Source organism: Dasypus novemcinctus, chromosome 3 (genome assembly GCF_030445035.2).
Source record: "Dasypus novemcinctus isolate mDasNov1 chromosome 3, mDasNov1.1.hap2, whole genome shotgun sequence".
Classification (NCBI taxonomy): domain Eukaryota; kingdom Metazoa; phylum Chordata; class Mammalia; order Cingulata; family Dasypodidae; genus Dasypus; species Dasypus novemcinctus.
The window spans coordinates 116,550,255-116,570,719 of NC_080675.1; the positions used below are offsets into that span (position 1 = coordinate 116,550,255).

The 20,465-nt window shown below is 52.6% G+C and overlaps 3 protein-coding genes across 4 annotated transcripts in view; 2 read left to right on the plus strand and 1 right to left on the minus strand.

Annotated features, from left to right (window-relative positions):
* The first annotated feature begins 33 nt into the window (after nucleotides 1-33).
* On the plus strand, nucleotides 34-3,668 carry DUOXA2 (dual oxidase maturation factor 2). Its single transcript, XM_004466766.5, has 6 exons — nucleotides 34-445; nucleotides 1,405-1,462; nucleotides 1,668-1,802; nucleotides 2,012-2,225; nucleotides 2,758-2,972; nucleotides 3,356-3,668. The coding sequence occupies exons 1-6, from the start codon at nucleotides 299-301 to the stop codon at nucleotides 3,541-3,543; spliced, it is 957 nt and encodes a 318-aa protein (XP_004466823.1). The 5' UTR covers nucleotides 34-298; the 3' UTR covers nucleotides 3,544-3,668.
* Nucleotides 3,669-4,087: 419 nt separating this feature from the next.
* DUOXA1 (dual oxidase maturation factor 1) lies at nucleotides 4,088-15,152 on the minus strand. Of its 2 annotated transcripts, none has more exons than XM_004466764.5 (7): nucleotides 14,590-15,152; nucleotides 7,824-8,000; nucleotides 7,440-7,497; nucleotides 6,709-6,843; nucleotides 6,215-6,428; nucleotides 5,749-5,966; nucleotides 4,088-5,087 (listed from the first exon to the last, which is right to left on the minus strand). In XM_004466764.5, the coding sequence occupies exons 2-7, from the start codon at nucleotides 7,968-7,970 to the stop codon at nucleotides 4,831-4,833; spliced, it is 1,029 nt and encodes a 342-aa protein (XP_004466821.2). In that variant the 5' UTR covers nucleotides 7,971-8,000; nucleotides 14,590-15,152; the 3' UTR covers nucleotides 4,088-4,830. The 2 variants fall into 2 exon arrangements, with proteins under 2 accessions (XP_004466821.2, XP_012383799.2); XM_012528345.4 differs by having other exon boundaries at nucleotides 14,599-15,132.
* A 321-nt stretch (nucleotides 15,153-15,473) lies between these two features.
* Nucleotides 15,474-20,465, plus strand: part of DUOX1 (dual oxidase 1) — a 30,452-nt gene continuing 25,460 nt past the window's right edge. Inside the window, exons 1-4 of the mRNA XM_058294106.1 lie at nucleotides 15,474-15,618; nucleotides 17,372-17,478; nucleotides 19,331-19,414; nucleotides 19,567-19,731. Coding sequence (XP_058150089.1) covers nucleotides 17,421-17,478; nucleotides 19,331-19,414; nucleotides 19,567-19,731 — 307 coding nt within the window. The 5' untranslated portion in view covers nucleotides 15,474-15,618; nucleotides 17,372-17,420. The remainder of the gene's footprint in view (nucleotides 15,619-17,371; nucleotides 17,479-19,330; nucleotides 19,415-19,566; nucleotides 19,732-20,465) is intronic.

Consider the following 20,465-nt stretch of genomic DNA (forward strand, 5'->3'; position numbering starts at 1 on the left):
AGGGATCTTGGTCCCGCGCGACTTAAAACGCAGCGCAACGCCCAGAAAGTAACTGGCCAGAGCCAGTGAGAATTAAGTGCGCTCACTCGCTAACCCAACTCCGGGGGGTCCAGCCCAGAGCGCTTGAGGGCTGCGCTCCCTTAGGGGTGACGCGGGCGTGTCCTTGCACACGAGAAAGAATAAAGACAAGTGGAACCGCGGCGCGGGTGCCAAGGACGCGGTCGCTTTTCTCCGGGAAGACCCAGCACGCCCGCCGGTCCGCCAGCTCTCCGCACATAGCCCTTGGTCTGGTGGCAGCATGACCCTATGGGACAGCGAGCTGCCCTTCTACCCCCAGCCCCGGCATGCCGCCGGCTTCAGCGTCCCGGTGCTCATCGTCATTGTGGTGTTCCTGGCCCTAGCTGTTAGCTTCCTACTCATCTTGCCAGGGATCCGTGGCCACTCGGTAAGGGAGCGTTGGAAGCCCCGGGCTGGGGTGGGGGGCGTCATGGGCACCTGCCTCACGGGGACCCAGGGCAGGTGAGATTGAGGCAAGGACTTCCATCCTTAATCAAACGGAGATGCAGATGGAGCAGTCTGGTGCTGTTAGCACCCCTTCCCAAGGATACGGAGCGCTCCCCGTCAAAACATCCTGGACACTGACTGCCCCCGAGTTCGTCTGGGAGGATGCTGTAGAGTTGGCCCTCACTCACTTAATCTTGGGGTGGAATCTAGGCTTCATGAGCTGCAGGGGCTTCCCACTTCTCCCCGTACTTCAGCTGCACCGTCTTCCAATAGGTGACACGGCCAAGAGCTCAGGCTGCTGTGTTTCCTTTGTGCGCTGGGTTAAGGCTCATGTGCATGGGTTCCCCCTTCCTAAGAGCACTGAGAACCCCTAACAGGGCTAGGAGTTGTAACAGACTGGGTGCATTTCCTTAGACCCCTCCTCCCACCTCCAGCTTAAGCTGTGCGTTTTTCTAGTCCGGGAGGAACCATAGTGTCCGCATCTAGATTGACAGGTTTCCCAGGGAACTGGTGAGGCTACTAGCATCTGAGAGCCTGCATTCTCATCTCCGCTCCTGGGCCACCATGCTCTGGGGCCTCCCTCTCCTGGGGGAGGTGACCCCTACCTGCCTAGCACTTCTCCTGGGCTCACTGAGCTTCACCAAACAGTGACTCAAGTGGAGGGTGGAGGAGAACTGCGCTGCGGACCAGAAAACGGGGCTGGAGACACAGAGATACTTGGCCAGAACACATAAGAAATGCGAGGGGCCAGTGGCAGAGAAGGACTTGCAGGAAAAGCAAGTAACTGGGAAAAGGGTGTGGAGCAAGAGGAGCAGTCTCAGAGGGCAAAGAGGAGTCAAGGGAGGTCTTGGGGGATCCCGTGGGCCGTACCCAGGTCTGACCTGGTGTCCCTTCCTGCAGCGCTGGTTCTGGTTGGTGAGAATTCTTCTCAGTTTGTACATAGGCGCCGAAATTGTGGGTAAGTATGTGATGCATATGAGGGGGAGAAGACCTTGGGTGTGAAAGGAGGTGGGAAGAGGGCAGCTCTGGGAAAATGGGGAGTTGGGGTTGGTTTCCTGCACCACAATGGACCCCCAGATCCTCCAAGTCTGCAAATTCTCACCTCCCATCACAACTCTCCTAATGCTATCTTCCCAAACCTCTCCCCACTGTGTTCCTCACAGCTGTGCACTTCAGTGCAGAATGGTTGGTGGGTAGAGTCAGCACCAACACATCCTACAAGGCCTTCAGCTCAGAGCGTGTCCAGGCCCGCGTCGGTCTGCTCGTGGGCCTGGAGGGAATTAATATTACACTCACAGGTGAGACGGCTGGGGCAAATGAGCTCCTGGGGCTGGCAGACCTTAGGGTTTGGGGGAATACTGCGGGAAGTTAGGGTACCCCCCTCCCCCCAGATCCCTCAACCACCGTCTCTCACTGCGGGTGTCCCACCCTTACTTTCCTATCTGAATTCGCCCAGTCGTTCCCTCCCTGGGTGCGGGCAGCCCCATGACCCAATCGCCCTCTCCAGGGACCCCAACGCAGCAGCTGAATGAGACGATCGACTACAACGAGAGGTTCAGCTGGAGTCTGGGCGAGGACTACGCGGGAGAGTACGCGGAGGCACTACAGAGGGGACTGCCAAATCCGGTGCTTTACCTGGCAGAGAAGTTTACCCCGAGCAGCCCCTGCGGGGTGCATCGCCAGTACCGCCAAGCGGGACTTTACGCTTCCGCTACGCTGTGGTGAGTGCTGGAAAGGAGGCCGCGTGTGCGCGCGCGAGCAAGAGCGGGGTGGCTGGTGAGCAGGGGGACCGCGCCCTTTGCGGCGCGCTCCAGTTACAGCCCGACCGATGCTCAGCGGTAAGAATTACCCCCTCGAGGAGTCAGAAGGTCAAGAAGTACGCTTAGCCCTGAGGAATCCGGAAAGACCCAGCAACCGCCTAGAGCTAGGGAGCCCGCTTCTCGCCTGGGGGCTCCCCTGCGCCTTGCCCCACCCCCACCCCCACCCCCAGCCCGACCCCCAGCCCGACCCCAGGCTTTCGTTCTGGGTTAGGGACCCAGGGGAGAGCGGCTGTGGGAACGCGGCCGGCGGCGTGGTAATTAGCACGTCCCTTGAGGGCTTCGGCTCGGAAAGAAGCGCCCTGGGCTCTAGTTCATCCAGGCAGGTGCAGGAAAAGTCCAGCTTCAGACCCGGAGTGGTCTCTTTCCTCCAAGGCCCCTTGGGTGGGGCCGGGGCGCGTCCTCCGGGCTAACAGGGCTGCGGGTGCCCCCGCAGGGTGGCGTTCTGCCTCTGGCTGCTCTCCAACGTGCTGCTCTCCATGCCGGTGCCGCTCTACGGGGGCCTGGCGCTCCTGACCACCGGCGCCTTCGCGCTCTTCGCGGTCTTCGCCTTCGCCTCCGTCTCTACCGTGCCGCTCTGCCCGCTCCGCCTCGGCTCCGCTGAGCTCACCACTGGCTACGGCGTCGCCTTTTGGGTCACACTGGCCACCGGTGAGGACCCCGGCCCCGACCAGAGGCCGGGCCCGGAAGGGGTGGGAGGGGGACTGGGGACGGGGATTTAAGCCGGGGCGCGCTTTCTAGTTTACGGAATGCGTCCCCGTCAGTTGTTTATTTAGCCACGCTCACCAGTACGTCGAGGCAGGCACAGTTCTATCGTGCCCGTTTTACAGATGAGGAGAGGAGGCCAGAGGGGTTCGGGTTCTTGCCCTCGATAACGAACGTACCCGTGTGCCGCGTAACCGGTGTCAGAACTTTCCAGCATGTGGGTCAGGAAAGGAAATGCGAGGGGTGGGCTCCAATAGATGGTGGAGGGCAAGCCGGATTCTGGGCGGAAACCTTGACCGCCCCCTTTCTTCCGGTCGGCGCCGCCGCAGGCGTCCTGTGCCTTTTCCTCGGAGGAATCTTGGTGACTCTCCACTGTGCGCGGCCCAGCGCTCTCCGCATCTTCTTGGACCAAAGCGGCAAGGACTGCTGTGGCCAGGCGAGAGGGGGCTCTCCTCTTGTCCTCAGCAGCGCGCCACACACGCAGTCAGGAGCCCCGCACGTCAGCACTTACCTGTGAGAGGGGCCAAACCGCGGACAACTACCCCAACAGCCTCAGGGCCCTCACAGGCCAGGAAGCAGTGCCTCCCAGCCTGGGCCCAGAGAACTCGGAAGGGGCGACTGCGCTGCATGCGCCTGAGGGTGTGTGTGTGTGTGGGGGGGGGGTGGGCAGCCTCAGACCCAAGACACCCGCAGGCAAGTGGGAAAGAGTTGCCCAGTGTGAACTGTAAATAAATATTTTTCCTTTTGTTTTTTAAAAACGTGTAAAAATTAATTCCCATGGCTTCTCCGGGCTCTTGGGGACCCGTGCTCTCCAGGGGCTTCACTGGCCTGGAGCCTGCCTGGTGCACTTTTTTCCCCCCCGCCTTGCTGCAAACCCAGGTTCTCTCAGTGTGGAGGACCCGGAGTAATCTAGGAAAGGCGCCGGGAGAAGGGTGCCCTCTAGTGAGGTGAGTGGGGAACCGACGGGTTATCTTTCTGAGCCGCCCCAGAGCTGGGAGTCACGGGCAGGTTATCCTCCCACCAGAATTTCCCTCTGCTCGCCAGTTGAGCAGGCTAGAAAAGAAGTGGATTTTGCAGTTTATTCACTAACTCCCCGCACCCAACTCCTTTTGGGATGGTGTCCAAAGGCCTAGGTAGATGTCTGCAAAGCACAAAAATATAAATATAAGTCCTGGAATTTTAAAGACCCCTGGCAAGTCCTACAATACTATTTGGTGAATTTGGGAACTGAAGCTCAAAGAGAATGTAGCACAGCAAGTTAATGTTAGACTTGGTTTAAGAAGTTTGGTCTCTTCTCCCTCCCAGTGCTGTCTTTCATTGCACCAAGAGGTCACACAAGTTGGGGAAGTAAAGGAAGAACAACAAAAGGGACCCAGGAAAAAGGAAAACAAGAGGTGCAGAGGGCTGAGGGACCAAAGAATAATCACACTGTAACCCCCGCCCCCCCACCCCCACACATATGCCCGTTATATGGGTGAGGTTGAGTTTCAAAGAATGTCAAGGGCACCTCAAAGAGGCCAAGCAACAAGGCAAGGCAGGCTCTCTGTGCAAGAAACAGGTGCAGCCTCTGTCTGGTCTTGACTATGGCTGCAAGGTTTCTGTGCAGGCTGAGAGTCTGTGTTGCACCTTAAGGCTTTGGGGGGAAAATCAACAGCTAGAGCCTCCTTTTTCTACTCCTCCTACAGATTGGAGCTGGGGGCCTGACACAAGCCCCTCTGAGGGTGGTTCTGTTGGTTTTATGGGGCTCTGATGAGGACTGGAGCTGGATTGGAAGTCCAGGTGGTCAGTGGAGGAGAGAGGACCATTATGGGGCACAGCCAGGCTCTCTGGGGCACTCCTCCTTACAGCACGCTTCTGGGGAAGCCTCTGACAGAGGAATATCCTGAGATTCGCAACTCTCAGCCATGGATCGGTAGCGGGGGCTCAGGAGCCCCCCTTCCTCGGGATTCCAGTCCAGCACGGGGTCCTCTCCAGCACTCTGGTTGAAGAAAGCCTTCAGCCTGTGGGGCTGCAGCCTGTTGGCCACCGCCACAGCCAGGCCCAGCAGCACACACAGGAGTCCTGGGGAAAGGGCAGCAGGCATCCTGCCTTAGTGCTAGTAACAGCCTCCCAAAGACACCTTCTTCTAGGAGCATCAGAACAACTCTAAGGGAGGCCTGGAGTCCCTGCTTCAGGGCAGTCCGGACTCCGAGAGGTGACCACTGTTTAGGGTTCTGTTGTTCTGAGTTTCCAGACCCCAAGCCCAGGGCACTTTCAATCCCATCCCAGCAGAGAGTAAATTCCGACAACAGAGAAACCCTGGGGGAGGGGCAGGGCCCCAAGGAGGAGGCATGGGAAGGACACGAGGGGGCCGACACAGTGGGACAGGAAAGGGAAATAAAACTGCAGGACAATTTAAGGCTAAGAGGCAGGGACAGAAGAAGGCTCTCAGAGTGGGGGACAGAGAAGGATGTTTGGTGGAGGCAGGAGAGGACATGGGGGTAGAAGATTTAGGAAGGAGCTGGGCGAAGAGAGAGTTGGGGTATGAGGAGCAGGAGACAGAAGATACAGGGAAGAGGATATTTAAGGAGAAGTGGAATTGGGGAGCGAAAACCAGGAGATTGAGTGTTAAGAGGGTTGGGGACTCCTTAAAGAGAAGAAAGGCAGCCCTGGCCCCCAGGGGCAGACCCTTTATCCTTATCCTACCAGCATGACAGTCCCTGTATCCAGGGCTGGGCCTCACCTGAGGTCAACGTGATCCAGAAGGCAGGCCCGTGGCGCGTGTGCAGCGTGGCAGTGCCCGGGTGCAGGGTGCAGGGTGGGGCGAGGGCAGTGGCCGTGGAGAAGAAGAGCAGGGCCAACAGCTGGAAGGCACCGGTGGCCAGCAGCATGTGGCCGCCATAGAGCAGCACAGGCATGGACAGCATCACGTTGGCCAGCAGCCAGCAGAGGAATGCCACCCTGGAGAGCCAGGACCTGGTGAGGGCTGGCCCATGCACCTCTACCTGCTGGTGGAGCCGAGGGGCCCAGGGACGCCCCAACGATGTGAGCTAGGGATTCCTGCCCACGGGCCGCCTAACCAAGTACCATGGTGACTGGTGCCGGCCCGTCCCACCAGGATCTCTGGGTAAGTGGGGAGAGATGGGCAGAAACCCCGTTGCTGGGTCTAGGCAAGCAGGGCCTCCATCCCACCCCCTTCTCACCCTCACCACAGTATAGCTGAGGTGTAGTATCCTGCCAGACGGTACTGGCGGTGCAGGCCGCAGGGGCTGCTCGGCGTGAACTTCTCGGCCAGGTAGAGCACAGGGTCCGGCAGCCCCTTCTCCAGTGCCTTTGCATACTCCTCAGCATAGTTCTTGCCCAGGTGCCAGGTGAACTCCTCATTGTAACTGATGGTTTCATTCAGCTGTTGCACTGGAGTCCCTACGAAACGGGGCAGCTGTGCTCGGCAGGGACCCAAGGGCCTGTGCTCGCCTGGCCAGGGGCTCTCCCGCACCGGGCAGAGCAACAGGAGCTCGTCTCAGCTGGGAGAAGGCTGCTGCCAGGTCCTCTTAACTTTCTTCCTTCCATCCCCCCGACACCCACCCATCCTTTTAGCCCCAGTGCCAGGCATCCTATAGCTCTTTGGACCAAACCCAAACATCGATTCCACAGACACAGAGCAAAGCCCACCCCTCCCTCCCGGGTGAGGACCCTTCCTCACCTGTGAGCGTGATGTTGACTCCTCCCAGCCCGACCTGCAGCCCCACGTCGGCCCTGATCCACTCAGAACTGAAGGCCTTGTACGACGTGTTGGTGCTGACCTGGCCCACAGACCACTCAGAACTGAAATTCACAGCTGGGGTCGGGGAGTTGGACATGTGGGAACTCAGGGGGGTGGGAGTAGGTGGGAGGTCTGGACATCGCTGGATTAGAGTCAGAAGGGGTCCGCATCTGACTCGCTCATAATTGTATACCCATTAACTAGCTGGGGGTCACTAGCTCGGGGTCATTAACTAGCTCGGGGTCTGGCTCGTGGTAAGTCTGCAAGCAATATGTATGGGATGAATAAATGGGACAGCAGCCAAGATTTCCCTTGGTCACGCTCCGCTTGCCCCTTGCCTCCCTCCCTGCCCCCATTTAGGGAGAGCCTCAGACAACCGGGAGACCTCCCACCTCTCCTGTGTGCCTCAGCACCGAAGCAAAGCAAGCAGCCCTCTCTCATTTCCTCAGCTCCTGTCTCCAGAGACCCACTCCCTACAGACATTCATTCTGACGGACTTTCACCTGAGTGAAAATGTTAGGAAGGTTGGGAGGCTGGATCCCACAGGGTTTCCTCAGGCCCCACCCCCCTGGCAAGGGCAGGAGCGAGGGGCTGCGGGCAGAGGAGAGGCGGGCCGAGGGGAGGCGACAGGAGGGAGGCGGCTGCCCACGTCAGCTGTGCGTCACACTCACCTAGGATCACAGCGCCTATGAATAAGCTGGTCACCACCCGCAGCAGCCAAAACAGCCTCTGAGTCACAGGGGGCGTGGGTTGAGTAAGGAGCACCCACCCTCCAAGGCCACCCTTCCTCTTTCCAAACCTGGTGGTGGTGGTGGTGGGGGGGGTGTCTCTAAAATTGAGATCACTTGGTCCACTGGGATCAGAGCTTCTGACACACGGTAGGTGCTCAATAATTAGTTACCCGTTGAACCAGTGATGGAGGGGCATGCTCCCTGCTGGGGGTGCGGCACCTTCTCAGACTCTTTCCTGAGTCTGGCTGTGGTCAGGGAGATGGGATGCCACCGCCCCGAGGTCTGTCCAGGCCTGGGGTCCCCAGGGCTGGGTTTGTTTCTCACCGTCTTGCCCCGAATGCCAGGCAGGATGACAATGAAGGTGACCAGGGCAGTCAGAAAGACGGTGATGATGATGGCTGAGGTGGTGTCCAGGGGGAAGGTCGGCTTCAGGCCACCATAGAAGGGGAAGGTGTGTCCGAAGGCAGCCATTTTGGTGGGGCTGGGCAGAGCAGAGCGATGCTGCACAACAACGATAGGTATTTATTGAGTGTCCTCTATGTATCCAGCACCGTTAGTGGTGCTGGAGATACAGCAGAGAATAAAACAGATCTGGCACCTCTTCTCCAGGCCTTGCCAGCCTCCACCGTGACTGTCATTCTTCTGTCTCTTGGCCATCCGTCTCCCCATCCTCTGGCTGTGACAGAATGAGCAGTGTCTGCCATCCTATGGTCCCTTCCTAGCCCCTAGGTCCCGGAAAGCTGTGCCACTGCGACCCTCGAGGCGTCTCTGCTTCCTCTGGGATGGTCTTAAAAAACACTAATTCTCTTTTATCTCCCTCAGGCCTCCAGCACAAGCAGGCAGATCACAGAACATAAAAAGAGCTATATATATACAATCAAGTAAAAGCAGAAGGGTTAAAGATGGTACAGATTACAGAAAGAATGGTTTGCTTCCTCCGTCTCCAAAGAATCAAAGGCCACACGGCTTGCTTAAGTATATACCCTAACTACATCATCAGAGAGCCGATTCCCAGATCTGGCCCTGCCTGCACTGGTCTGTCCAGCTTTCTCAGGCACCCTGGCTCCTGCCAATAGGGAAACTCTGAAAAAATCTAGCTTAAATTGAATTCATCTCAATAAGCACTGAAAGAACACCTGCCCTCCACCAGGCACAGTCCTGGAACCAACTGTCCTTCTGCCCCACACATCATCAACACTGGTCCTTCTCTACTATTCAAATTCCCAGGCCTCAAACCATGGCTTTGGTTTTCTCTGCCTCTCCCCTGATTTCAGAGCTAGTTTAGCCAACTTCCCTTTGTACTCAGGATATTGGGAAAATGGAACCTGAACTTACTATATCTCATTAAACCTAAGAAAAAATTTCAAGATACATTATTATTTCATGTACACAAAGAAGGAAAAAATGCTGACAATCATAACCACCACTGCTTGTTAAGATACACCCCAATTTCAGAGATATTAAAATGTGAGAAAAAGTGCATCTTGGAATCAATGCTCTCAGCTCTGCTCATTTATCTAAGTGTGATCTATACTGGTGTCTTAGTTTTCCCAGGAAGCTACATAATTTATAATCTGACTATGTAGAGCCTTGTTTAAGCAATATAGTGAAAAAATAAGCTTTGAAGTCAAGCCGCTATGGTTTTGAATTCTGCTTCTTGCAAAGTGACTTAATCTCTATAGAGACTTGGTTTTATTTAAAGATGGTGGAAGCAGATATGGCTTAAGTGACTGAGCTCCTGCCTACCACATGGGAGGTCCTAGGTTCCGTTCCTGGTGCCTCCTAGAGAAGATAATAAGCAAGACAGTGAGCTGATGCGATGGGCTGGGCATGGCAAGCTAACTCAACAAGGTGATGCAACAAGAGACACAAGAAGGAAAACATCATGGGAGACCCAACAAAACAAGGAGCAGAGATGGTTCAGGTGATTTGCAGTCTCCCTTCCAGGTGGGAGGTCCCGGGTTTGGTTCCCTGTGCTTCCTGAAAGGAAGACGAGCACACAACGAACAGACAGTGAGCCCAAACAATGAGGTGGTGGGGAAAATAAATAAATAAATAAATCTTTAAAAAAAGAGAGACAAGGATAATAGTGTCTGCCTCATAGGGTCATTGTGAGTATGAAGTGAGATTGGGTGAAGTGCTAAGAATAGGTCCTGGAACAAAGTTATATCAATAATAAAAGCTACCAGGTTGGGAAGGAGGGGTCATTCCCTAGTCTGTTTAGCTCTTTCTCCAGTCCTTCATGGAAAAAGCCCTGGACTCTCGGGATCAGTTCTGGGTCTAGTTCCAATTCTTCACTGACTTATTTTGTAAAGTTGACAAGCAAGTGATAGCCTCTCTGGTCCTCCATGTCCTCATCTACAGTTTGAATATGATAAACCTCCAGGTCCCTTCTGCTTCTAAATGCTGTGATTCTCCTGCAGTATGCCCCAGCTCCAGCCTGCCTCTCTTCTTTCCAGCTGGCCACCTTCCTATGCTCTCTCCAGGGGTAGCAGGGTGTCAGGCAAAGAAACAGATGGACATTTAACTTTTAATCCTATATTTTGAGCAAGTGACATAACCTCTGAGTCTCAATTTTTTAAAATTGGATATGTTTTTTGTTGTTTCTGTGGTGTCAATTTTAGCATCAGGTTTTTGCTTCCCTCTCCCCCCCAGCCCCCTTCCAGAGGAACAAGTTTGTTCCTCTTTCCGATGCTGTAAATCCATCCTCCTGGGCTCTGCCTGCCTGCCTTTACTGCCCTTCTGATCAGATCCCCCTTCCCTTTCATAGTTTTTCAGCTTCTCCTGCTACACTGGCTCTTTTCCCCAAGAATATGCTTACATTTCTCTCCTCATAAGAAAATAGAGAAAATGAATCTTCTTCCTTGACCTTTTGGGTATCTCCGCCACCCCCAGGTATCACCTTATCCCACTCTTTCCCTTTCATATGCAAGATTTCTGAAAGAGTAATCTGTATTGGACTTTCCACTGCTTCATGCCTAAACCCGTTGCAGTCTGGCTTCGTCAGATCCCCAGCTTCTCTACTAGCTCACTTAGAGTTAAATCCAAAGCGTAGCCGTAGACTCTCTGGGTTCCCTGGTGTGGTGGTTGACAACCATGTGGGATCTAAGCTCCCTCTCTATTTAGAGGTGGAATGGACATCCCCATCCCAGGGTCTTCAGGATGGAGGAATAAAATATGGATTAGAGTGGACTTACTGGTATTCTACTATAGAACTATTCTGACTCTAACAATGGAAGAAAGTATATCATTAATGTGGAGACAGTGGCCACGGGAGTTGCTGAAGGCAGGGAGAAGGAAAAAGAGGTGTGACATAGAGGCATTTTCAGGACTTGGAGTTGTCCTGAATAATATTGCAGGGACAGATGCAGGGCACTATATATCCTGCCATAACCCACTGAATGGCCTGGGATGTAAACTACATCATAAACTATCATCCATGCTGTGTAGTAATGCTCCAAAATGTACTCATCAAATGCAATGAATGTACCACACTAATGAAAGAAGTTGTCGATGTGGGAGGAGTGGGGGGTGTGGGGAGTGGGGTATATGGGAACCTCTTATATTTTTTAATGTAATATTTTGTGTGATCCATGTGTCTTTAAAAAAAAAGATAAGAAAACGAAAAAAAAATTTTTTTAATCCAAAGTGCAGTTTTCACTTTTCATCTTGCCCTTTCTGTGGTACTTGGCACTGTGGACCACTCTGTCTCTTTCTTCAAACTTCTCCTCCTTGACTTTCCATAATATCTTGTTCTCCTGGGTCTCCTGTCTTTTCTTGACTGAAAAACATGGTCATCCCTTTCTTGATCTTTTTGCTAGTTCTTCTTCCTCTCTCTTAAATGTCGATGCTCTTCAGGATTCTGTCTAGGCTCTCTTCTCTTATCACTCTTCAAGCTTCTCTGGGCAATATCATCCATTCCCATGGCTGATGAGCTTTCAAATCTATGTCTCCAGGTCAACCTCCTACCTGAGTTCCATACTCAGAAGGCCAACTACTGAGAGGACATTTTCAGTTGGACGTTCCACTAATGCCTCTGATTTAACAGGTCCCAGGCTGAATTCATTGTTTCTATCCTGCTTTTTATCCTGTCTTCTTTTTCTCTTTGTTGGCATCACCACCCTGTCAATCAAATAAGCCAGATCCCTGGAATATGGTACCTCCTAAATATTTCTCAAAGCCATCCATGCATTTCCCTCCTTGCTATCTCTGCCCTAATTCAGCCTCATCATCTGTAACCTGGTGCCAGAATAATGTTTATCAACACGCAAATATAATAATTCACTTTCCTGTGCATAATGATTTCCAGGTAAGATCTAATTTTCTTACAATCACACATACTGTCCTTCATGATCAGGTCCCTCCTACCCCTCTGTATTCATCTTTGACCCAGACTAATCTCTAGTCATAATGAACAGCTTGCCTCTCCCTGGATATGACATGCTCTTTCAAGCCTCCACACCTTTGTATAAGCTTATTTCCTCTCCCTGGAATGCTCTCACTCTCTTGGCAAACTCCTTTTTACCTTTCAAGTCTCAGCTTGTATTACCTCCTCTGTGAAGTTTCCTCTGACACCACTGGGCCAATTTGGATATTCTCACCTCTAACATTCTGATTGCATTTTGAATATACCTCCATGATCACAAAGTTTTCACAGCAATTGTTGGAACAACTGTATCCCCATTAGACTGTAAGCTCCTTGAGGGCAGGGGCTTTGTCTTCCCATCTTTGCATCCCCTGCACATAGCACACAGTAATCAGGCTCTGGATGAATGAACATATGAAATTATGAATGAATATATGAATGAGTTTCTTTGCCAATGGCTCCTGATTTTGCACACAAGAGGGAGCTATGCTATACTTTCTTACCACAGTTAACTGAGTATCACCATTGCAGGGCTAAGGACTGGGCAGAAATGGATTTAACCAACCCCATCAATTTTTGGTCATTTCACAAAACTTTCAGAAAGCCTCTTCAGAAATCTCGAGTCTCTAAAACTAGCAAAGATCTAAGCTGGAATGTTCATGTTTAATTAAACTGAAATATATAGTTGAATTCTAACTGAAAATGAGTAACTTAAGAAATTATAGATTGAAATATCTTGTAAAATTTGTGATAGTGAGATTTATTTATTTATTTTAGGAGGTACTGGGGATTGAACCCAGGACCTCATACATGGGAAGCAGGTGCTCATCCACTTGAGCTACATCCACTCCCCTGATATTTATTTTAAAGCAGATGTTTTTCAGTCTTAAAATTCTTCCATTTATGACACCTAGACTGAAGCCATTATGTTTTGAGGAAAGGCTATAAAAAGAAGTGCTATAAAATATAGGATATCTTGATTAATAATATGGGATGATAAAGCAAAGTTGCTAATAGGAAAGATGAATGCTATTACATGCTGGAATTTCAAAGACAAATATTTGCAACGTAAGCAAATAATAGTGTAATACATTTTAGCTGGGGTCATATATTAGTACTAGACCCACGTTTCTTTTAAAGGGGAATTATAAAATATTTTACAAGAATGGCTCATCTCTAGTAACATGGCACTTCAAAGAAACACTAACAAAAATCTTTCTGTATTTTAAGTACAGGAGAACACTGTTAACTTATTTTCAGTTCTCCAAAATATTTATTAAAGATGACTAAACAAAAAAGACAGTTTATCTTGATAAATTTCTTCTTTTCAGTTTAATGACTTAAGTCTTCTTTAATCCACATTGCCTAATTAATTTTCTATGAACCTCATCCTAATTTGGTTTTCATTATTAATCAGGCCACCTGCACGTCGAGGTGGGATGGAAATGAAAAGTTCCCAAACATCGTGATCCTGCTTTCCTAAAAAACTTGTTGCCACCTGAAAAATCCTCCTCCCTGGCTTCACAAGGGACTGACAGTGGAATTTCTTCCAATCTGAGAAAAATGTCATGTCAATATCCATTCAACCCACTTCGCTAGCTCACCACCATGATTTGTGTATACAAATGTAAATTGGTATAAATATGTAGACGCTTACAAGATACAGGCAGACACACACACACAAGTTCATACAAACACAGAGACACAGACATAAAATGAGGAAAGCACAGTCTCCCTCATTCTCAGTGATATAGATATCTAGACACAAAAAGCACTTCATCAGAGGACCCTGTGACAAACTGGGTGTACTTTCTCACTGGGTGGGCCAATCCCCACAATTTGGGTTATCCATTCTCAACAGGGTTGGGGAGGAGAGGGACACCTTTTCCTTTTCTGGACTCCCTTCAAGTATCAAAGCTTTCTGTCACGTTCAGTTGTATCTCAGACACAGTTATCCAATCCTCGCCTACTGCAGGATGAAGTGGTATTCCCATGTGTGTATACAGATATAGTTACAATCTTTAAGAAAACTTGGCATAATATAAGCATCAGCCTTCAGTAAAGTTAGTTATATGCTTAATCAGTGCTCTGTGGCCTCTTTCGTAGCTTACCAGAACCTTCCTGTTTTTCTGCCTACCTCCCCCATCTGCCAAAACCTGTAGAGTAAGGACTACTGATTTTCCTAGGAAGGGAGAGTGGGTGATATGCCTGGAGTTGCCAAGAGCTCTGATTGGTGATGTACAGCTACTGGAACTTAGTGGTTTGTGTTTCTGGTTACGGCTGACCTGGTTAAAGATTTATAGTTCTGGCTTAATAGGGGTACCCTGACAGGAATTCCTGTCCTAGCTTCTCTTCGAGGAAGGTGTTTGTGTGTATGTGTGCATAGGTACATTTGTTGATGCATTAAAGGAGGGGTTAGATAGGCAAATAGAACAAGATCTGAAAAGTGGGTTGGGGCAGGATTTCCCAGGAAGGAGTTAGGTGGGTAAGGAACTCGAGTGTTGAATCAGACAAGGTTAAACTACCCGGCTATATGGCCTTCTGAGGGTTTCCTTGCCTCCACTTAGTTTCTTACCAAACGTTCTCTCTGGAGAACTCCCGCTTGATCTAAGCTTAGTCTGGATGGATGTAGAAAGGGAGCCCACTTCAAGGCCCCCTCCAAATCCGCGCGGACTGCGCCACCCCTCCACCCCAGCCCCAGCCGCATGCTTGCCACCCACACACCTGTTTTACCTTCTCCTCTTCCAAACAAAGTGAGCGTGGCAGTCCCACCGCCTTTCGCCTCCTGGTTGAACTTCACACTCGAAGCTCCCGGGGATGTTTGGGGGAAGGAAACTGGGTCCCGACGTTTTGTCACCAAAAGCGCGCGCCCTTTCCCTCCATGGGCCTCCCTCCTAACCCCCACTTTCTCCTAACTCACTTAAGGACCAGGCTGTGACCGGACAAACCGGGTCAGGAGTGCTTCCCTGCCTCCCACTCTGAGTTGCTCTCAACCTTGAAACGCACGCGAGGTTCTGCGGCGGCGCTGCCGTCCACCCCCGGGCGTCTGGCCGAGAAGAGGCGGGTGCGCGAGGACCTCGCTGCCCAGCGTGCGCCCGCTCCGCAGACCGCCTCCGACCCTTTCTTCTCCGCTACGCCCCTCCTCTCTCGGGCGGCTCGCGCGCAATCCTGGCGACGCGGTCCGGGGTCGGCGGGGATCGGGCGCGGCGCATAGGGGGATGAGACCCCCGAGATCACCCCGGGAACTCCTGGAAGGGTACGACAAGATGTCTTGCTGTGACGCCTGCCCTGCCTGCGGGCGTTGCTCGATCTTCTCTGTCCTAGATTCCGGATCGAACGGTGTGGAAAGGATTTGGGGAGCGCCTGCCCCCCGCACTCTCTCCCTCTTCCGAGGCCGCAGAGCAGACAAGTAGAGGCAGACCTACCCTTTCCTCCGCCCACGTGGCCACACTAGCGGGGTCCTCGGCACCGCGGGACGTCTCCCGGTACCTGAGCCCGGCGAGCCAGCATACGGTCTCACCTTGCGCGGCCTGGGCCACTACGACCACCTCGGCGGGTCCGGGGCGCGCCGGCTCCTCTCCTGCCCCACCCTGCCTGGCCCCGCCTCTGAGCCGGGGCGCGTCGTCCCTTCTTCAACCCCCAGCCCCGCCCGTCCTGGGGCATTGCTGGAGAGGGAGCCAAAGGAAAGCGAGCGTCAGGGGCCCCGCTCAGAGCCGGACGCGAGCCCAGGGCCCGGGAACGCCGCGGCCGCAGGTCAGATCCCAGAGGACTTCTCCGGCCCACGCGCCTAGGCGCTCCGGGGGAGGGAGCTCTAAGGGCAGGGCCCCAGCGCCACCAAGTTTCTGAGGGAAGGGAAATTCTAGCCCTGGGCCCCCACCCCCATCTCCTGTCTTAGCCTAAGGCTAAAATGGGTCAAGGTAGGGCCTGCCCGTCACCCCAACAAGGCTTTGGGAGACAGGGCTCTTTGGCGGGTGCTGAGTGGCCTGGCTTGCTTGGGCTGAGGGGATCTCTTTGGGCCTCCTCCTGACAGCAGCACATGGTACCAGGGAAGGAACCTTGGGCCTTTAGAGTCTAGAGTCCTTTATCTCTTCCTTGAGACCAGATTGGTGCCTATGGGCTGACTCATCTTCCCTCCACTCCAGGGTCCCCAGGGTCACTACTCTAGGACACTGGACTGGAAAAGTGGTCATGTGGTACAAGGCCTGTTGCTCTCTCCCTGGCGCTGCCACAGGCCTCACTAAAGGGTTGTGCTTCCCTTTGGGAAGATGCGGTACCCACATTGCCATGTAAATCATTAAGGGCTACCTACCCACAAGGAGTGGTTGTAGAGCATGCCCATCTTCCCCTTCGGGTTGTTCCCACAGCCTGGTCTGAAGCCCACTGCATGCCTCTAGGCACTGAGGAGTACACTGGTGTTTGGAGCCAGGTTCCTGAAAAAGCCCTGCTCCCAGGCACAGGACACGTATGCACATGCGCATGTGCGCACACTTGCACAACACATGCTAGCAAAGGCGGGCATCTAGGCAGCTTTGTGGGATGGAGCAGGTGGAATACTGAGCTTTCTGAATTATGGTAGGGCCTTGGTTTCTTCATTTGTTTGATGGGAGATGGGGGATGGGGATGAGGTCACCCCCCAGGATTCCCTCCTCTGTGATTAGAGAATGTGTCCAGGAGCCCTGAGAGTTTGACTGGAGATGAGACTTTCCCTGAGCCTCCACCTTCTTCCAATAGATAGTTCTTTACCCCCAGTCTCCAGCTTGTCTTTAGTGGGCTCTTCAACTGGCCTTGCACACTCTCTGTGCTGCTCAGGAGTCTCAGCCTGCTGCTTCGGTTCCCCTGTTGTCCCTGGGTGGTTTGTGATCTGGGGAGAGAGAGCCGGAATTCAGCACCAAACACATGAACACCTGGTTCTGTATCCTTTCTTAGTGCATCCAGAGGGCCAAACTTCAGCCCACCTCTTCTATATCACATTTGCAATAATACTTGTCACTTTCCTTGCTTTAAATTCACCTCATTCACACATTTGATTCTGGCAATCATGCTGGGAGGTAGGCAGAGCAGGAATGTTTATGCCCATAGCCAAAGAGGAAACCAGGGTCCAGATTGGATAATTGAGTTGTCTAGGATCATACAGCAGACCGGCAGCAGTGCTGAGCCCCTAGCTCAGTTTCCTGGTCCCCAAGAAAGGCCCTGTCCAAGGAAGACACTCTGAAGAAAGTTGTATTAAAGAAAGGTTTTCCAACTAATCCTAGAAGGTAATTTTCACAAAGCAGGGATTTCTGTTTGCTTAATCCCTGATGCCTAGATCAGTGCCTAGGATATTGTGGGGACTTATTAAGTATTTGTTGAATGGATGAAAGACTCTTGAGAGAGAGTGAGTCTCCTGCTCATTGCTACCCACTGTGGCCCAGACTCAGGCCTAGATTCACAGGAACCTGCAGAAGCCTTGGCCTGATTTCTCCTGAGCAGCTGGGGTTAATCCTCTCTGTCCTCTGTCTTTTTCTAGGACATTTCTCCATTTCAGGGTATTCTAACACCTGGGACCTGTTATCATCATGGGCTGCCAACTGGCTCTGGTATTGACCCTCCTCATTGGTCCATGGACCCCCATGGGTGAGTATCCATGGATAAGTGTGGCTAGGAATAGAGGAACCCAGCATCTTCTGAGCTCACCAAAGGACAAAAGCTGTGCCATATTCACCCTGGTGTCCCTAGTCCTTAGTTAACACAGTGCCTGGCATATGGATGGTGTTCATTTCAAGCTTGTTGAATGAATGGGTGGATAATAGAATGCATTTTTAAGAATTGGGGTGTCTTCATCTGCTGTGTTAGCCTTTCCTGTTTCATTCTTTCTGGTTTGGGGGCTCTTTCTGTCTTCTCTATCTTCTTTCTTTTTTTCTAGAAATTAAGGGCCTCTGAACCCAAATAGGAAAAGACTGATTAAACACACAAGACAATAAAGGACACTGGGGGTCAGACTGGACCCAAAGTTGAAGGGAAGCCACTAATGTTTTAAAACTATATAATCCACAGGAGTTTTGCCTTGCTACCTTCAGCTTACTAGAATCTGAGCCACTCTCTGTAGTCTGGGTCTTAAGATGCCACAAGTTAGGGTGGCAGATGCAAGAAGAGGAAGCAGAGGAAGCATGTGGAATCCTCTGTCCTGGCTGGAGGCAATAGAATGTTGAAATGGCCCCTACTGCTCCTCTTTTGCCAGAACTCCTCACATTTCCATTCCTTCCCAGCCTTCTCCCTGCTTTGGCCTTGGATGTCCCTTTCCTCCTCCAGCTCTTGCTTTTTATCCCCAAGAGGCACTCTCCCCACATCCTCCCCCAGGACCTGCCTCTGTTCTGTGACCAGCTCATATTATTTTGGAGATCACATGTATGTGGCTGCTCTAGTCCCTGCCCCAATTCCTTAGCTGGCTTTTTTACTCAAACAACAGGGCTGAGTCATCTTTGCTCCCTGTCTTCCGGCGTGTGTGTGTGTGTGCGCACATGCGTGTGTGCCTGCATTTCTGTGTATTTGCTCTCAGATCCTGTCCTTGGTCAGAGTGAGAAGACAATTAGAGGAGTGGGTTTCCCTCTGGCTGATGGAAGTCCTTTTCTTTCCTCTGTTCACAGAGACAGAGCATCAACCCTGGAGCCTCCTAGTTTGGGGGAAGAAATCCAACTGGTCATCTAATCTGCTGATCAGAAGGATCCCCTCTCCACCCCTGATTCTAGCCCCTTCTCTCTGCTGCCACTGCTTGGGCTCTTCCCCAATAGCTGAGTGCACCTTCCCTTAATCTAGTTTTTGGAGAGCAGTTCGGTGGGGTTGAAGGAGGAATTCTGGGGCTATAGTACCCCAAAGAGGGAGGAGATGAAGTCATCCACATAACCAACCCTGTCCCTGACCTCATCCAGAAAAGTGGAGAAACGTCCAGAGCAGCAGCAAGTCCCAAGGCTACAGCCGTATGCCTGGGGCTTGGCTCTGGCAGAGGGCCAGGCCCCTCTCTACACTGCCCCTGCCCAGGCATGGGTCACAGAATGACACGTCATTCCCTGGTGCGGGGTGGGGCTGACTCTTGCTTTGTATGGTGTCTTAGGACTGGGAATGGTTTCTGTCCTGCTGTGTCCCACTGGAAGCTGACATATGTGGGGAGTGGGAGACAACAGCACCCCCTTCCCATTGCCACTGCTCTCCTTCAGGCCCTCTCTTTCTCTCTGAGGCCACTTATCTGCACACACTGCCCCTAGCTACTTTAGGGCTCCCTGCCAGGTCTCCCTCACTGGATGGCTTAGGGATTGGGTTTGAGTTTGGACATCACTTTGCCTTGCTTCTCTACCTGTACCCCTTATCTCCCACACTAGTGCGGGGTGCCCACGCTCTGCTGTTCCAACACCAGGCTCACAGGACCCATACCCTGCAGAACCCCCTTCTCTGCGCCGACTTACCCAGCTGCCCCCCATCCCTTCTCTCACAGGGACTCAGAACCCTATTTCGTGGGAAGTACAGCGATTTGATGGGTGGTACAACAACCTTATGGAGCACAGATGGGGCAGCAAAGGTAGGCGAGGACCAAGTGGGGACAGAGCTCCATGGCCAAGGTGGTACCCATGCCTGAAGGGCAAGGGCTGGCAGGTGGAGGGAAGCCTGGGAGAGAGGAAGTCAGGGAGCCCGCCTGAGGATTCCTCTTGGTCCCTACCTCTCCCACCCCAGGCTCTCGACTGCAGCGCCTAGTACCGGCCAGCTATGCAGATGGTGTGTACCAGCCCTGGGGAGAACCTCACCTGCCCAACCCGCGACTCCTCAGCAACACTGCCATGGGAGGCCCTGCAGGGCAAGCCTCCATGCGAAACCGCACAGTGCTGGGGGTCTTTTTTGGTGAGAGCCTCAGCTGGATTCTATAACGAGGGGGATGGGAGGTCACGGAATGAGGGAGAAAAGTGATGGTGGGTCAGAGAGATGGGGGGCAGCAAGAGATGGAAGGGGAGGCCATGGGATAGGGAGCAGAGGGAGGAAGGATCCTGGATGAAGTGAAGTCTAGGTTGAGGGAGGCATAAAGCTGTCCCACACAGCAGACAAGATGGGAAAAGGGCATGAAAATAATCTTCTGGGATGCTTGGTGGGACCCTGTTCTTGCTCTTCGGTCCTGTGGCTCCTAGGATAGGACAAGGTTCTGATTTTGGCAAAGGGTATAAGGAGGGGTCAGAATGGGAGTGCTAGGGAGGGGTGGCCGCAGTGGCTAAGAGTCAGTGGTTAGCTAGCCCATCAGAGGTGCCGGGGTTCTGCTGGCCATGCAATGTGCCCATACTTGCTCCCCAGTGTCCAATATCCCACTGAAGCTGGCGGCCTTCTGGGCAGGATTCCAGCTGCATGTTGGAGCCTGTGCTGCCAGCCCGCTTGCCTAGGCACACTCATTGGGCCCCTCCCAGTAACCAAGGAGAAGGCCAAACTGGCATTGTCAACAGCTTGGACCAAGGTGTAGACACGGACGGGCCAGGACAGAGACAGGATTGTAAGGTTGGGCTGAGGGTAGGTCAAGGCTTGGACTTGCCCATAATGGCTGCTGAGTCTTTTGAAACTTCAAGGAGCTGAGTAGGGGTGTGGGATGGTGA